Source organism: Pteronotus mesoamericanus, unplaced genomic scaffold, assembly GCF_021234165.1.
Source record: "Pteronotus mesoamericanus isolate MK-2021 breed Mesoamerican mustached bat unplaced genomic scaffold, CSHL_Meso_final scaffold_165, whole genome shotgun sequence".
Classification (NCBI taxonomy): domain Eukaryota; kingdom Metazoa; phylum Chordata; class Mammalia; order Chiroptera; family Mormoopidae; genus Pteronotus; species Pteronotus mesoamericanus.
The window spans coordinates 3,721,348-3,738,920 of NW_026555307.1; the positions used below are offsets into that span (position 1 = coordinate 3,721,348).

Consider the following 17,573-nt stretch of genomic DNA (forward strand, 5'->3'; position numbering starts at 1 on the left):
GATGGAAGTGACAGCAAATCTGGCGTCTGATGAGAGTCCACTTCCTGGCCTATAAATGTCGTGTCCAAGCTGTGTCCTCACATGTTGGAGGGCAGAGAGGAAGCGAGCTCTCTCAGGACTCTTATAAGGCCACTAATCCCACCCTGAGGCTGCTGCCCTCATGACCGCTTCCATTCCTACTTGCTTCCCAAAGACCTCACTTAACGCCATCACATTGGGGGGTTGAGTTTCCACATGTGACTTTCAGGGGGCCAGAAACATTCAGCCCATAACTTCATCTGGCATATTAGTTGTTTGTCTATTTATTCACTTTTCTTCTCCCCCCATGAGCACATGAGCAAGGTAAGGGCTCTGCCTAAATGCCCATGCTGGGGATATGCCTGGGGACACATTTCACGCGCACAGACAGCTACCTGTCTGTCTCGAGAACTTCTGGAAAGCCAAGGGGAGGCAGTGGAAGCATGGGAGCCCTGTGTTACTCAGTGGAGGTTGGAGTCCTGATGATAGGATTTGCCTGTATAGGTAATCTGGTTCCTTTTCCTATTGTGAGTCTGCTGGAAAGCAAATCCTTGGAATCCTTGTAAAATGTTTAGGGAATCAGAGAAAAGAGTGCAACTCTGGCTGGTGTGGCTTAGTGGACTGAATACCGGCCTGCAAACCAAAGGGTCGCCAGTTCAATTCCCAGTCAGGGCACATGCCTGGGTTGCAGGCTAGATCCCCAGTGGGGGGTGCATGAGAGGCAACCACACACTGATATTTCTCTCCCACTTTCTCCCTCCCTTTCTCTAACAGTAAATAAATAAAATCTTTTAAAAAACAAAACAAAAGAGAACAGCTGATGTGATGGTACCAGGCAGGGGCTGCCTGACAGCTGAGAGGAGCCACATCTTCGTGGACACCCCTGAAGCACTTCTTTGTCCTGTCCCCCTTAAAATTTATTTCATAGTCTAGTTTCACTTTCATTTTTTCACACACAGCTATACATCCACACAGTGTAAAGAAACACCCTCCCCTTCCAAATCACCAGAGGCACCAATTTACAATCGATTCTTTTCATGTTTATTTCCATGTGCCTAAATAGTCTCTTTGGTCCTCCCTTCGGATTTGTTTGCTCCCGTGATGGACAATCCGGGTACACTGTCTCCCACCACACCCTGTCCTCCACCCCACACCCTTCCTGTGCCCCCATCCCTCCCTACCAGAGTCTACCATAAACTCGGTTAAATCAACAGCTATGTTTGCATGTTAATGTTTACATTATAAATGTTTACATTATTGTCATTCTATAAACGTTATTGGGAACGGAGCCTCCTAAAACAATGTGATTGCTTTGCCTTTGCTGCACATCTTCTGTTTTCCCAAGATTTCGTTATTGCCTCATTTTTTTTCTTCATCAGTTTTCTATGTATATATGTATCTCCCTTCTATGCCCAACTCTTATTCAATTGTCCAAACCTCCTCTCGATAGAGCAAACACGCCAGATATCCCATCAGTGTTGCCTTCCTGAGGCTGACTGTTCCCGCCTGTCACGTGGCAGGGCGCTCGGAGGTATAGGAGCTGGGGGCCAGTGAGCAAACTAGGATTTGACTCAGATTTTAGCTGGGCTACTCTGGCTGCTGTGCTAGGAACAGACTGAAGAGGGCAGCACTTAGGGAGACCGGGAGGAGGCTATTTTAGTAATCTGGGTGTGAAACAAGGGTTTCTCAGGGCCCCTTGACGTGATTGTAGTGGAGATGGTGTGAAGTGGCTGGTTCAGAAAGGCTTTGAAGAAAAGACCAACAGGACTGGATGTGAGGTGGGAAGGAGAGGAATCTGTACAACTGAGCACCATGGATTAACAGATGAGATGGGAAGTCTGTGAGCAACTGCTTAGGGAACCGTCTCAGTCCATTCGGCCTGCTGTAACAGACACAACAGAGGCGGTGGCTTATAAACAACAGATATTTTTTTCCTCACAGTTTTGGAGGCTGGAAGTCCAACACCAAGGCATCAGCAGATTCAGTGTTTGGTGAGACCTTCTTCTTAGATGGCCATCTTTTTCCTGTGTCACATGGCAAAAGGGACAAGGGAGCCCTAGCTGGTGTGGCTCAGTGGATTGGGCGCCGGCCTGCAAACCGAAGGGTTGCCAGTTTGATTCCCAGTGTAGGGCACATGCCTGGATTCCAGGCCATGACCCCAGTAGAGGGCGTGCAATATGCAACCGCACATTGATGTTTCTCTCCCTCTCTTTCTCCCTCCCTTCGTGTCTCTAAAAACAAATAAATAAATCTTTTAAAAATATATTTTAAAAAAGGGACAAGGGAGTTCTCTGGGGTCTCTTGTATAAGGGCACTAATTCCATTCATGGCATCCTGCCCTCATGACTTAAGCTCCTCCTAATACCGTTGCATTGAGGGTTAGTTTTCATCATACGAATTTAGGGATACACAAACATTTGGTCCACAATAAGGAAGATCTTGAGCTCAGGTGGGGCGGGGCCACATCAGGTGTTGGGCTTTTTTGGACATCAAGTGAGATGTTGGATGTGCAGTTTAGGATCTTCCATACCCCCATGCTCTGAAATATTCTGATGCTATTTGCTCTGTTGCTGTGGGCCCACTTTCCCTCACTGTACCAGGCACTCTGTGGCCTTCAACCCAGAAGCTCACGCCCTGTAGTTCTGCTAATTTTCTTGAATTTGTTTGATGATTTCCTCCCCTCTACCTTCTCTGCTCTCCTTTCCTAAAACTGCTGTATTTTTATTATTGGATCTCCTGGACAGGCCCATTTGCTTTTCTTGCCTCTCCTTCTTTGCATCTTGTAGTATTTTTATTGTATTTCAAGGATATTTTTCATCCCTTCTTTACTTGGGCCATTGTATTCTTAATCCCCAAGACCCCTTTTATGTTGCTGGAATGTTCTTTCTTAGACCATCTTGTTGTCAGATTCATCTCTTGGTCATGACACCTAGCAGGATTGCAGCCAAGGTCCCACAAGTTCAAGTCTGGGCCCATGTTCTATGCCATAACCTTCCCTGAGATCCAGCTTTTTTCCCCTCCCCAAAAAACCATCCTCAGGCTCCTGAGGGATCTCTGGGGCTCACCAAGGACAGGTCAGCTGCCTCCTCAACAATCATCACCAGGGAGGAAGAGGGAAACCGAGAAAATATACATGCTACAAACTGTGTATGTAGTTCTACAGGTAATTTGTGCTTAATTATTTAACAACAAGCCGTCAAAGTGTTATTTTTATTTTAGGGAAAAAAAAACACAACATTTCAGCCAGCTGAATGAACTTTTGTGTCTGGCTGTAAACATTTTCCTTTGCTGTACCAGAAGTTTAAACATCTGTCAACCTAGTTGAGTGTCAGTATCCAGGCTCCAAGTCCTCGTAAAACACCCAGGGAGCCAGTTGACCCCGCAGGCTTTCCTACTGCCAGGGAGGGCTGGGGGCCACGATGAGTTTTAATCGGCACACTGTAAATTGTAATTCTGAGACGCTCTGGTCTACAGCTGCGCTGACCACACGGGAGACTAAATTAAAGTGAGATTAAAACCAAGTACCCTTCGCTCCGCGGGCCTCATTCCGGATGCCACAAGGTCGCACGCAGGGAACTGGGGGAACGTTCGCGCCCGGAACCCGCCGCCGCGGCGCCCCGCCGCGCCGGGGGATGCCCTTGGCCACCGGACATGGGGGACGCGCGCAGGCGCGATTCCGGTTTCGACCCGACGGGAGGAGGAGGAGGAGCGGGAAACCGCGCAGGCCGAGGTAGAGCTCGCTGCCCCGCAGCCCCGGCCCCGGCCGCCGTGCACCCAGGCGCCTCGTTACATTCCCCCAACCCCACAGATGTCCGGCCGAGCTCGCGGGTGGCTGCTCCGGCTACTGGCTCCGCGTTGCAGCCCCACCCCCTTCCTGCTGCTAAGTGGCCACAGATGCCCTTGTCACGTGGAGGGAACCTGCCCTTTGCAGGGTGCTGAAGGGCAGGGTCCTTGTCAACGCAGGGGTCCCAGAACGAAGTTGCAGTAGTGGAGTCTGCGTTTAGCAATTGTTAGAAGGAAGCTTGATCTTTTGTTTCTAAAATCCACTTCGTTTTCATTTGGCCTGCAGGAATCACCCTTGAACTACTATTACTTTTTGGGTCGGTTCATCTCTAAACAAACATGGCAGTATGTAAGTGCAGGTGTTTTGAAGACCTTGTGAGCAGGCACCTTTCTGGAGAAAAGGGAGACTTTAAAGAGGATGTGATATTAAGCCGGGCTTTGAAGGATGATTAGGAGTTTGCCAAAAGGGGAAAGGATGAGAACTTAAGGTGTGGGAACAGAAATCCTGTGTTTGGGGAGTTGGTTCCCCGTTAGGGAGGGGAGATGTTTGTGGTTTGGGCTCAGGTGAGGCTGGTGGTCAAGGGGCTGCAAAGCTGGGCCCAGGAGCACAGGGGTTACCTGTGAGTTTCAGGGGGACCTAGGAGGTTCCTGTGGTGAAACATGACGGTCTAGTGATCTTTCCGCAGTCTCTGCTGTGATGGTTGTAAAATGAGGCTTCCTTGCTCTTGCCCCATATCCCAGAACCCCACTTCGCGGCAGCCTGAATTGATGGGTTCAACTGTGGATCTGGGATGGTAAGCTTCGTCCCTTCAGGTGGCATTTTTAAAATAGTATTTTACATGCTAATATGGATAGAGGTTTAAGTGTGTTTTTTCCCTTTTGGGTTTTTGATTTGAATGTAGTACTCATGAATGCAACGTGAATGTCTGTTACTTAAAAATATAACTTTGAAATCACCCTCCCCCAAACCGCAGGCATCATGTTGAAACAAATGTCCTCCACCGCAGGGAGAGTGCAGTCCACTTCTTGCTCCCCATGCCTTCCTCAGGCAGCAGACAACAGGAAGTGCTGGGGTCCACTTTAAATTCAGGGTCAGGGGGATGTTAGTCAGGTGCCACTTTATTCATTTTGAAACCAGCCACCTTCATTTGAATGCAAGTATCATTCTTATCGAGAAATTTTTGTCATGCAGCTCCATTTGATTGCCCCTCGGTGTGTGCCAGATCATTCTCACGGAACTGTGCGCAGGTCTTGCTATTTCTTTATCTGTAGATGAAGAATTGAAGGCTTAGGTGAGAAGTAGGAAGAAAAGAGGATGTTCCAAGTCTGAGACTGTTGACCCTAAAATCTGAGCTTTTTACGAAAAGATGTCAACTTTCTGGTGTTGGGGGAGGATTCTGAGAAGTCAGGTGTCCTGGTGGTCTAACCCGAGAATCTGGATGGTTAGAACACCCAGTGGTCTCTACTGAGCCTCTGGATAGGCTCCCGCCTCCCAGAGGAATCTGAGAACCAAACATCCTCCAGGAGTAGGCCGTCCTGTCTCACCAGAGCTCAGGTTTCTGTGCTTCCACATTGATGCACGGCGACCGACGTTGGCCATCTCAGATTGGTTAGGGTGCTAAGAGCAGTTTTATGAAGCTTGTTCATTGAAACGGAGAAAACCCATGGTCAAATTGCATTTACGTGGTGGCAGCTGTGCCTCTGGTGGTGATGGGAAGCCTCGTGACCAGAGGCGGCCGTGTGATCGGAAGGTGGGGGCTCTCTTCCTGACGGAGCTGTTGGTGTTGCTGGACCTGGAGTGTTCAGGACACAGTCATCTTCTCTGAACCAATTTTTTTTTTTTTTACTTGTTCAGAGCAAGCCCCGATGCACATGAGTTTGAAGATTTTAGCTCTGTAGTAAAAGAATTATGATAGAGTGTTACAGTGTCACATACCTGAGGGACAAAACAGCTATTTTGAAGGTTGGCCCCATGCTCTTACGTGTTTGGTGGAAGAATAAATTAGCACAACTTCTCTGGAGGCTGCTCTGGTAATATTTACCAAAATTAAAAGCGATTTTTGTTGTGAGGCTCCATAGGGAACACCGTGCAGGGCTAATTCTCAGCATCTGCTCCACACACACCCAGGTTTGAGCACAATTACAGTTGCCACCTGTGTCTCCTTCTCTGCACAAGCTCCTCTGAGAAGGAGCTTGCCTGGCTCCTTCTCGCCCTGATCCCTAGCTATACAGCTTCTCCCGGAGGGCCTGCCTTCAGGAACACTCCGCTTAGAGGTTGGGACTGTGTCTGTCTGGCTCCTGCCCAACCCTGTGCAGAACCCAGCCAGGTACTGCCACCTCCCAGACACTCAGAGACTTAAGGGCAGGAGATGCAGGGTGGGGGACACCTAGGTCTCTTGCTGCTGCAGATACATGACCTAATTGGTGCTCGATGATAGCGCAGCATGTATTTAAACCACTTTTGTCAAAACTTAGTTTTTCATTGTGTAGACCTTTTATGAACCAGTAGCTTTAATTAAAAGAAGAATGCAGTCATCTCATTTTTATTTACGTCTATCATTTTGAGAAATTAAAAAGCTATAGATAGTTACAAACACCCAGTAGATCCACCATGCCCAGAGCCCCCTTTTTGTGTGTGTGTGTGTGTGCGCGCGGTTTTGTGTTTTGGTTTTTTTTTTGTATAAAAGAAAAAATGCTGAAGTTGAAGCATCTCCATTTTTAACAAATAAATGACACTTTATAGACTTTTTAAATCTGACTGCAAAAGTCATACATACTCATTGCAGAAAAGTTGGAGAAAATTAAGAAACACTAAGAAGGAAACAAAAATCACCTGTAGCCCTGTAACCTTGTGAACATCTGAGTGTTTACCTTGAATCTTCTTTTTCACTGACCATCCTTTTTCCATTGACGATATTGCAGGAGCCTCTCCCCGTCAGCTTGCGCCACCCACAGTAGGGCTGTCGCCCCGACACCTCACATGCATATGCCCTGATTTTCTCAGACCTCCTCTGGACCACTTGGGTTAGTTCTAGTTTTTCAATAGTATAAGTAACACTGCAGTGAACATATATGTGCATCTTCATGTTCATATCTGATTATTTTCTTCGGACGCATTTAAAATACAACCACGGAATAAAGGACCCACATTTTCTATTTTCTTATCTCATTTTGAAGTGATTGGAAAGTACCCTTTGGGATGGATGAGTCGATACCAGGGGCCTGACCTAGACTGGGACGGCCCTGCAGGTGGCCTGTGAGGCACTATTGAGTTAGTATGCGATGTTCTCTTATAACCAAACAACATGGAGATTTGGCCGCCTGCTGCAACAGAAGTTAAACTTGTGAGGCCGGTGCTGGTACAAAAGGAAAGAAAGAGGTTTCGTTCAGGTGCCACACAACCTGGGAGAATGGGGGACACCTGTCTCAAAGACCATCTCAATCTTCTGGCTCAAGCTTGAGGTGGTTAATAGGGATAGGGAGGGGAGGGCTTTTCTTCCTCTCCAGTCATCTTGCTAGCTTTTGGCATGCTCAGGGGGCCCTAGCCATCTACCTTTCTAGCTTTCCAGGTGCGCTGGACCCTATCCATTCAGACTTTTGGCTTTTGCCACTGGGGTCCTGTCCATGTTTCTAGGTTCTGGTGCACTCCGGCTCTATCCGTTCCCCTTCCTAGCTTTTGGTGTACTTGGGCCCTATCCATTCTTAGTTCTAGCTCTCATGGCTCTCAGTGTAAGAACCTCCCCCTGCCGCCATCTTGGCCACTGGGGGAGACTTGCTGGTGCTCCTACTGACTGTAACACTCTTATTGCAGTTCCCCATCCCTGATGCTTCTCCACCACTGAGACTCCTCACAACTTAGGATATGACAAACGCGTGGGACCAGCCAGGCCTGGTTTTGGATCACTGCTTTACCTGTTATTATGTGGCCTTCATGTTCTCTTGAAGTTGTTGCTATGACTGCCTCCATTCACTGTCCACCGTGCCTTTACGGCGGCCACCCACCTGACCTTAACCAGCACTCCAGGCCCAGGAGGGAGGATGGGTCTGCCCTGTTTTCCAATTTCCAACTCGTGCTGACTGCTGCCCCTGCCGCCCCCACCCCCACCCCCTTACAGTGCAGCTCCTGCTGCCCCAGGGGAATGCAGCAGAGGTGGGAGGTGCCTGTTCTCTAAGACCCCAGAGAGAGGCCTTGAGGAAAGGAGAGTCCTGTTGGTTTTGATGGCTGCAGTTGTGGCATTGCATCTAACACCCTCGCATGCCTCCTGGAGAGAGGGGTGGGAGAAGCAGCTGCTTCCCAGCTCATTGGTCCACCCATCTACCTTGTGTCTGTGTGAGCCGTACCTGGCTGCCGGGGTGTTCTGCATCTTAGCACCCCAGAAGTGCAGTCATTTGAAACTAGCACCCCTAGAACATCTCTCCTGTGCTCTCACCAGCAAGAAAGTGACTCAGAAATGCTGCAAAGTATGTTTTCTGTTTTCCATTTGCCGATTTGCTTTGTTTTAGTCCCCTCTCCATCCCTGTCCCCATTCTACCGCCCCCCGCCCCAAGCAAATAGAGATGAATTTGCTAGAAGTCAGAAAACTTGTTAAAGCTGCCCTCATTTGCTTTTCACTGCTTGCCTTCTTTCTTCCTGAAACTGACGTATTACACATGTTTATTACATTTTTTGTTTTCTCTGGTCAATCGTAGCTGTTCTCTATAATATGTCAGGTTTTTTATAGTAACAAAAATCCTGGGTGTAAAACCAGATGTGAGCCCGCCTCTGAACCATGTGTGGAGGGCAGAGCACAGAAAAGTCCTAGAACACACTCTGGATTTGATAGACGGCCTCTTTGCAGTTGAAACAGTGGCGGCAAGTGTATTTGGAAGTGAACTTTGTTAAAGGCCCTGGAGCCCTAAGGAATATTTGCCCAGGACCTGGGAGCAGCCAGCCAGAGCTGAGAGGACTCCACAAGAAGCCCCTGTGGGCAGGGAGGGGTGTCTCTGAGGTGTTGGATCTCCTCCCACCCGGCGGTGAGACTGGAGCTCATCCCGTCCTGGCCAGGCAGGGAGACTCTTACCAGGAGCCCTTGGCTGCAGGAGAAGCCAGCCGAGGAGACGGGCAGGCCCTTTCACACACTGAGGGTATCAGTGCAAAGCACAGCTCCACTCCGGCCCTTTTTATTGTTGTGGAGTTTGTTTGTTTTGTTAAGTAATCATGAAGTGTTGTACATAATCTGTTTTGTAAATTAAGAACAGACAACAAAACTGTTTAGTGCCTACATATAATAAGAGCACATTTGTTTCCCCTCTGTAGCAAGTTAATGAAAGAGAAAAGTGAGAATTTGTCAGGGAAAACATGCTGAGCGTGGGAGAAACATCCCACAGGGCAGCACTAGAACTCTGGGGGAGGTGGTGTCCGCCTTGGGAAGGCCCGGGCCACCTCCTACTGGGCAGGGCCACCTGCTGGGTGATTCCTGACCCACCTTGATTTTCGAGGCCTTTCAGAAAGGGCGTTGAGATTTGCAGCTTTTATTCTGTAATGTTGCTGGGCGGCCCACTGGAAGGCGCCCTGTCCTCACGTGGCATTCAGAAGCACCGTGGGGTCCCCGTGCCTGCCACCACCCTTCAGGACCAACTCAGCTGGTCCACTCCTCTGCTCCCTGTCACGGTCACTGCCCTGATTCAGAGCCACAGTTAAAGCTGAGAGGGGAGCAGAGGCCACAAGGCACTTGGAGAGGGAGGAATAGAGACCTTTCTTAGCTCTAGAGGCTGCAGTGGGGAGGAGTGATTCCTGAAGGAGCCGTGAAATTGGGGGTTTCAAGCCAGGGCCCGTGGTTATTGACCTTAATAGACTGCAGCGGCCCTGGGGGGCACCCATTTTCAATTAAGCTAATAGTAAGGAGTCTAGGGTAGCAGGTGGGCTCCCGAGCTCTTGAAATGAGCTAAACCTCGGTTAAAACTGCCATCAGTGCAGAAGCAATTTGGAAAGTGTGAGCTCACTCGCGGGACTGTCGCTGTGGGGGAGTGTCCTAGAGCGGAATGTGAGCCCAAAGTCAGACATGAAGGCAGGCACTTTGGACAGACAGAGGTCCTTCCCAGGTCTCTTTTCGCTCTGACTCCAAAGAATTCTAGTTGCAAGTCGGTTGGTCACAGCCCCTCCTAGCGAGTTCTCACTTCTTGCTGACGATTTTAGTCATTATTTAGTAGTTATCTTTTACAGGAGAGAAGGAAGAATTTTCAGCTTAAAAAAGCAGACTGACAGTCTTCAGACACATGAACTTGCTTTATTTAAGACCTTGCACGTCACCATGTTCCCAAATATTCACCATTTGGGAAGCATTTGAGAGCAGAATCAAGCCCTGAGTCTGCATGGGATCCCTGGAGCCCCCTGCCCTCGCATGCTGGTGGAGAGAACATTTGCTTGGTGGCCCATAGGCTTTATCCCTCTTAGCTAGTCTTTTTCCAACGCAGATTTTTAAAACCATTATTCAGAATTTACCTTAAATGTTTGAGAGTTCAGAATGAGGTGCCCCAAGATGTGCCTCAGTGGTACGTGGATTATTTTGAGGTAAAGGCGACTGAGAGCCTGTGGGCTCAAGAAAAACTCCTGTCTCCCCCGCCCCCCCCATCCCTCTTAACTGTCCAGAGGAATTTGAATTTCCTGATTGCCTGTAAGAAGGGATTTTCAGATACAACCTTTTTGACCTATCTGTATGGCAGGGCAAACTTCTAATTACTGACCCTCTTGCTCCTCTTACTATCCTGCAACGCCCTTCCTCCCCTCAGAAGCCCCACGCTTCCTTGCCTCCACCTTAACGCAGATGGCCATGTACGCCTCGTCTGCCCCTTCTGTCTCTGAGCCTCTTATGTGTGTGGGATCTCTGACTCTCATGTATGTGACACTTCCATGCACATGAGATTAAATTTGAATTTCCCTTCTCATTCTGTCCCTCGTTGGTTTGATTATCCATCTGGCCAGAAGAACCCAAGGAAGGAAAGGGGAATTTTTCCCCTTCCCCACAAGTGCATTGAGTTCTATATGCTTCTCCTCAGTTTTACCTATTTTAGGTCATTGTTTTAGATTCTTGTCTGTTTTTGAAATTCTTAAACTAATAAGATTAAATGTTGGACATTTAAGTTCCAAAGGTGATATATTGTGAGAGTCGGCATTTCTCACTTAGGATGTTGCTTTATGATGGAAACTTAGGGCCACTTGTTCTGGTTGGGTATTTTAAGTCTTCTATGGTGGAACTAGGATGGGATGAGGCACAGTAACATGTGGTACCCTCTCTTCCTCTTCCAGACTCGCCCCAGGGAAACCAAGTTGATGTTTGTTGGTGCGATGCCGCCGCATGTGGTGATGTCCTTCCGGCGCCTCGTCTGTACAGTGGCCTCCCACCAGCTGGCTCCCTTAAGACATGTGGGAAGCCGCCCGCTGCACACGGCCCCAGCAGCCCACTCTGACAAGAGCGCCCCGGTGTTCACCCGCGCACTGGCCTTTGGAGACAGAGTTGCCATTGTTGACCAGCATGGCAGCCACACATACAAGGACCTTTACTGCCGAAGCCTCCACCTGTCCCAGGAGATCTGCAGGCTCCATGAGTGTCCTGGCCAGGACCTCCGGGAGGAGAGGATCGCCTTTATGTGCTCCAACGACGTTTCCTATGTGGTTGCACAGTGGGCCTCGTGGATGAGCGGCGGCATCGCCGTCCCTCTTTACAGGAAGCACCCCCAGGCTGACCTGGAGTACTTCATCCAGGACTCCCGGAGCTCTGTGGTCCTTGCTGGCCAGGAGTATGTGGAGCTCCTGAGTCCAGTGGTCAGGAAGCTAAGGGTCCCACTCCTGCCTCTCCCGCCTGCCGTCTACAGCGGACCAGCCGAGGAGCACAGGGAGGGGGAGGTGCCGGAGCGAGACTGGAGAGACCGGGGCGCCATGATCATCTACACCAGTGGGACCACAGGGAGGCCCAAGGGCGTCCTGAGCACCCATCACAACATCAGGGCTGTGGTGAGTGCTTGCATGGGCCATCACTGTTGGGCAGGGTCAGTTATAGCCACAGGTACAGCACGGCCGCTGGGAGGTGGCATGGTATTTGTTTACTTTTCTATAGGGCTGTTCACCATCCTACCAACCCCGCCTGAAACATGCAGTACTAAAGGGTCATGGTGCCATGTCACCAGCAGTGCCACTAAACCATGTAGGACAATGGCCATGAAAGGGCAGAGGGGATGTAGCGCTTGCGTGTAGAGTGCTTTGCAGACCCCTCAAGGGACCCCCCCCAGGGCTGTGTGGCATGGGAAGGACAGATTGGGCCACTAGAAATGATATTAAGGTGGTCTTTGGAGATGAGCCATAAAGCAGGTATCAGGGTGCGTGAGCAGCACCTAAAGTGGGGGCTTATTTGTGAAACCTGAAAGCAGGAACTCATATGTACCCATGTCTTCGGTATTATTTTTGTGTTCTGTGGCCTTAGTTACCATTTTTGCAAAACTCCTCAGCCACATTATTTATCTGTAATTTTTACCTTTCCCCCTTCCAAAAAACTATTCAATGCACAACGAAGACTATTATACAGTAGGAGCAATAAAATAAAACAGAAGCCCAAACCACAAGAGGAAAGAGGTCAGCACCACTGAGCCTTAGGCTAACTCAGTCCCATAAGTCAGTGATAAACTGAATCCAGGCTGGTTGCAAGGAAGCACAGTTGATTTGTGACTTTACCTCCTAGAGGAGACGTGATTTTCATCTGGAGACATGGTCTCTTGACTTGTGTTTCTAAGGGGAGTGATTATCTCACATGTGTTTGCACATAGCGGTCACTGAGGCATGCAGGACAATGTGCTCAATGGTGACTTCAGAGGATTCAAATGGGCGAGTCTCACACTGCTTCTCAGGAAAAGCTGAGTGCATGCCCAGAACACCCAACTCTGGGCTCCTTCACTGTTGAGCTGAGGTGAGGATGGTGCTGGAAGCGGCAGGGAGCTCAGACAGGCCTCAGAGGTTGTGCAGCGAGATACAGCACTGGCCTCTGGTGAGGCCCCAGGTCCACAGGGCCTGTCAGAGCTGAAATTGCACCTCTGACCCCCTGGGAGGAAGCCATGGGGCAGGAAATTGAAGACCCTTTCAAATCGACTAAAGCCCTTGACTGTGTGACTCTGTTCTCCAGCATGGGGGTGAGCAGGTAGACCGCAGGCCCGCAGTCAGACCTCACCCTTCCATTACCATCTCCTGTAGGGGCCATTAAGGGTGGGAGTGGGGGCAGAATGAGCGTTCCTCTCCCTCCTCCTCCTCTCAGCTGGGGAGGCCCCCTCTCTGTTCCTCCCTCTGCGTGGTGGCTTCCTCCCTGTCTGAGGCCGTGCTGTTGTCCTGCAGGTGACGGGGCTGGTCCACAAGTGGGCATGGACAAAAGACGACGTGATCCTTCATGTCCTACCACTGCACCACGTCCATGGCGTGGTCAACAAGCTGATTTGTCCGCTCTGGGTGGGAGCCACCTGTGTGATGCTACCGGAGTTCAGTGCCCAGCTGGTAAGTTGGGGACAAGCTCTCAGCATGGCCAGATTAGTGCCCGAGGACCAGGCACCTTCCTCTGGTGCAGACTTTGCCAGCAGTGTGAGTTTTCCATTGCCATCATAAAAATGATCCCAGTCTGGGGGCTTAGAACAGCCCAGGTTTATTCTCTTACAGTCAGAGGTCCAAAATGAGTCTTACGGAGCTAAAATCAAGGGGTAGGCAGGGCGGGCCGATTCCATCTGGAGGTTCCTTTGGAAAATCTGTTTCTGTCTCTTCCAATTTCTAGTGGCACCACAGTCCTTGCCTTGTGGCTGTATCACTTTAGTCTCTGCTTCTGTGGCTACCTCTCCCTGTGCCTCCCTCTCTTGATCACACTGGACCCACCCAGATATCCAGGGCAACCTCCTCATCTAAAGATCCTTAATTTAATCACATCCGCAAAGTCCCTTTTGCACCATGAGGCACCACATCCCTGGAGATGAGGACATTCTGGGTCCATTCTTTAGTCAACCACTCTGGCTTCCAGCAGGCCCGGAGCAGATAGTCCGGCCAGGGGCCCTTGATTCGTTTCCTTGCTTATCCCCTTTCCAGCATGTTGTTCTTTCCCGGCGTGCTGTGAGGCGCAGGGGTAGGGACAGGTGGCTCTGGCTCTGTGGGGAGGGAAGTGGGAGCGGAGCCGTCACTGTGGAGCAGAGCACAGCCATGAAGGACACTGTTTTGAAGGGGAAAGGACCTGGGACCTGACCCTGCCACTTGACACTTGTGACCTAGTGCGCAGCTCTCCCTCGGAGCCTCTCAGACCCTGCCCTGTGAGCCCGGGTGCAGCTCTGGGATGGAGGAGAGCAGACCAGGAGCTGGGGCTTCCTTCCCTCCCCCTCCAGCCGCCAAGCTCTGCCTTCGTCTTGTCATGTTTTATTTTTTAGCTGCAGGACCCCATGTTTTCAGGTGAACAGAGAGTCTGAAGCTTAAAGATGCTTTGCAGGGCAGGGTGCTGAGGCGCTCTCCACCTTCAAGGATAAAGGCCTGCACGTGGCCCCTGGTCCAGGGATCTGGCCGCTGCCCATACCCCGCTTTCTTTGTGGGGCTCCGACGGAGGCCCCCCCCAAGGCTGTGATTCTCTGCACTGCTTCCTCCAACCCGCAGATGGCTGCACTGAAGGGAGGGATGGGCTGGCTGGGTTGGGGTCGTGGGGGCATCATCTGAAGCTGTCTGCTTGGCAGGGCGTGACTGCTAAGGGCAAGTGGGTATAGCCACAGGGCCATGTGAGAGAAGGCTCACCTCAGGCAGGGGAGACTTCGCCTGACTGGGAGCATGTGCACAAGAACGTAACAGTATTCTGGGCTCTCCAAGACCCCCTAATTCTCCACCACTGGGAGGCCTCCCCAGACCGAGATGGCACATGGGGAAGCCTGGCCTTGTGTAAGTTCCTGCACACTGCCCTCCCAGGGCAGCCCGCTGTGCTCCACCAAGGTTTCCCAGGAGCCAGAGCTGTACTTGTGGGTTCCTTCTGCCCACGCCCTGGTGCTGGTTGATTATAGGGGAAAAGGAGGAAGAGCTGAGTCTCCAGATTCCCTGTAAACACAGGGAGAGCAGGTCCCCGCCCTGTCTCGGAGCCCCGGGCAGCCTGGATCAGGGACCCAGTGGCCGAGCCCCAGTCACTGATGGACTGCTCAAGTAGACGTTGCCAGAGTCCTCATTTCCTGGTCCTGCCTGAGGAGCGACACGGATGCCCAGGAGACCTGGCAAGGGTGTGTTGTGGAACTGGCACAACAGTGGAAAAAATAAAAATTGAGCAGATCTTTTCTTCCCCAAACACAGAGACCCAGGAGTGGGAAATAAAAGCAGGAAGGAAGCACAGCGGGCCTTCCTCCTAGCAAAGCCAGGCCTTGTTCCCTCCTTACCTCTCCCAGCCCCGCCATTTTTCTCCACCTGCACTGGCTGGCCTGCGTTCCACACACTCACAGGCCCGCTTCAGTCAGCACCGTATCCCTGCTGACCCTCCGTCCATCCTTGGTTTGTTCACCTCTCTGTGAGCCTTTGCTCACACAGCACTCAGCAGGGCCCCAGCCACTCTGCTCAACGCTGCAGTCCCTGCCCCCACCGCATCCTGGCCCCGACCCTGCACTGTTTACCATGGCACTACCACCTGGGAGCCCCACAGAATCAGCTCCTCTCACCCCCTAGAAGGTTGAGCCTGCGGACACAGGTTTTCGTTCAGTTCATGGAGTGTCCCCAGGTCCTCGAGCACAGAGAGCCTGAGTGTTAGTGAAAGCACGGAGGTACGGATGGCTGTCAACGTGATGCACGGGCGCCAGGGCCCCTCCCTCCTCTGCTGGAGGTGTGGCCCTGAGGACACGCCTGCGGGCAGCAGGTTCATACCCCTCTCTGTTATTTAAATATCATGACAGGCTGGATTTGTGCAACAGGCATGTGGAGACAAAGTCCCTTAAATCACTTGGGGGAGAGGCTATTTGTTTAATAAAGTTTTACTGTATGAACTCTCCTGAAACCAGAGCATAAATAGATACAAAGTAACATGATTGTCTACTTAAAATTTATTACCATAGTCGCTTAAAGTGATAAACTTCTCAGCAAAGCACTGCGTTCGTGCACATTTATAAAGGCCAGGACAACAGGATCCAGCCTCCTGTGCTCGTGGCCTGTGGCCATGGATGGTGTGATGCATGGATGGGCTCATCAGTATCGTTGGCTGTGGGAGAGTTCACATGGAAACATGGCAGAGAACCTCATTCTTGGCGTGCGGGAGGCCCCAGCTGCCATCCTTGGTGTTCCACCCTCTGAAGAGGTCTTGCTGGTTTAAAGCTTGATGGAACTGACTTTGTTGAATATGTACTTGTGTAGCTTAGGTGTTGTGAAAATGAGAATACATTTTGGACAAGTAAGCACTCAATAAAGAAAAAACCTACAGGGTTTTCTTATCCGCCCCCAGAGCTCCAGGTTTTATGGATTCCTTGGCCTCCTGGGCATTCTCCCGCCTCTCCACAGGGGCCCCACCTAGGGGCCTGGGAGCACAAGGGTGCCTTAAACGCCAAGCTTGCCCCGATCTGAGCGGAGAAGGCTATTGTCTGTCATTAGGATGCTGCTTCCTCCTGCTGAGGTGTTGGGGACAAGAGGCCACCAGGGCAGTTCGCAAGGAGGTTCAAATCTTAGACCTTTGAGGTTCTTGGCACTAACTTGGAATTTCTCAGAACTGTGTAGCAGAGCTAAATATTTAAACAAATTTATTGTGGTGGTTGATAGAGATTGTGACCCTGAGTTTCAGAATTTTGTGAATTTAGAAATTTATACCAGTAAAATCCTGCTTTCAGCGTTATTAGATACTAGGGGTTTGTTTAGCTTGTCTTTAAGAAAGTAGTGGAAAGCAGTAGCACGAGGCGACCAGAAACCTGCAGTGGCGTTTAAGTCATAGACCCCAGGGTCCTCGGGTCATCCTGCTGAACAAAACACATGCTGACAGTGGGGTGGCAGGCTGTCACATCCTGCGAGGCTGACTGATGAGGTGACAGTGACTCGGAGGACAGACGGGAAGATGGATGGGCGAGCTGCCTGATGTCACCCCTGAGGAACAGAGTCTGGCTGTTGATGAGCTGTCCAGAGACCCGATCGATTTCTTGTCTCGGATGACTTCGCTCTGGCCGACTTCCCCGGGACCCAGCAGCAGGAGCACAAGTCGGGGCAGCTCCGCGGGCTGGCGGGCTGCTCTGTGGCCTGCTGGGTGCCTGCTCAAGGGCAGGGGCTCTGCCCCGCAGGCAGCTGGGGAAGCCCCCCCGGCCTTCTGTGGAGGCCAGCACCCCTGCCCAGGACACCCTTTTCGGTGGTTAAATGTGCTGCCCTGTCTGATACGTGGCCCCAGACAAAGTTCGTTCTCGGATCTAAGAAACTGGATCGTGTTTAAGTTGGTAGGCGGGGGCGGTGATCTCAGACAATGTGTGTATCAAGATACAAGCAGAGTTTGGGGAGGAGAAGCAAAGAACATTATGCTACATTGGCCCCACAGATTTCATCCGCAGTATGGGCTCACTGGGCACGCGGTGCTCTCAGCCCTTCAAAGCGGCTCCACAGTGCAGAGTCACTGGTTAAGGGGTGCTCACACCTCAGATCTGCCCCACAGTGTCGGGTCACTAGGGTAGGAGGTGCTCACGGGCCTGAGGAGCCAGACGGGCAGCTATTTTCCCATCTCCAGCCTTTCATTATGCAGTGTCCTTATTTGTTGCCAGATTTTGGCCAGAGCACTTTAAAATCAGAACAAGAACCC

At 50.8% G+C, this 17,573-nt stretch overlaps 1 protein-coding gene across 1 annotated transcript in view; it reads left to right on the forward strand.

The window, feature by feature from the left end:
- Positions 1 to 3,690: 3,690 nt before the first annotated feature.
- ACSF3 (acyl-CoA synthetase family member 3) overlaps positions 3,691 to 17,573 on the forward strand; it is a 74,114-nt gene continuing 60,231 nt past the window's right edge. Inside the window, exons 1-3 of the mRNA XM_054588963.1 lie at positions 3,691 to 3,748; positions 11,087 to 11,791; positions 13,157 to 13,312. Of these exons, the coding sequence (XP_054444938.1) occupies positions 11,111 to 11,791; positions 13,157 to 13,312 (837 nt within the window). The 5' untranslated portion in view covers positions 3,691 to 3,748; positions 11,087 to 11,110. The remainder of the gene's footprint in view (positions 3,749 to 11,086; positions 11,792 to 13,156; positions 13,313 to 17,573) is intronic.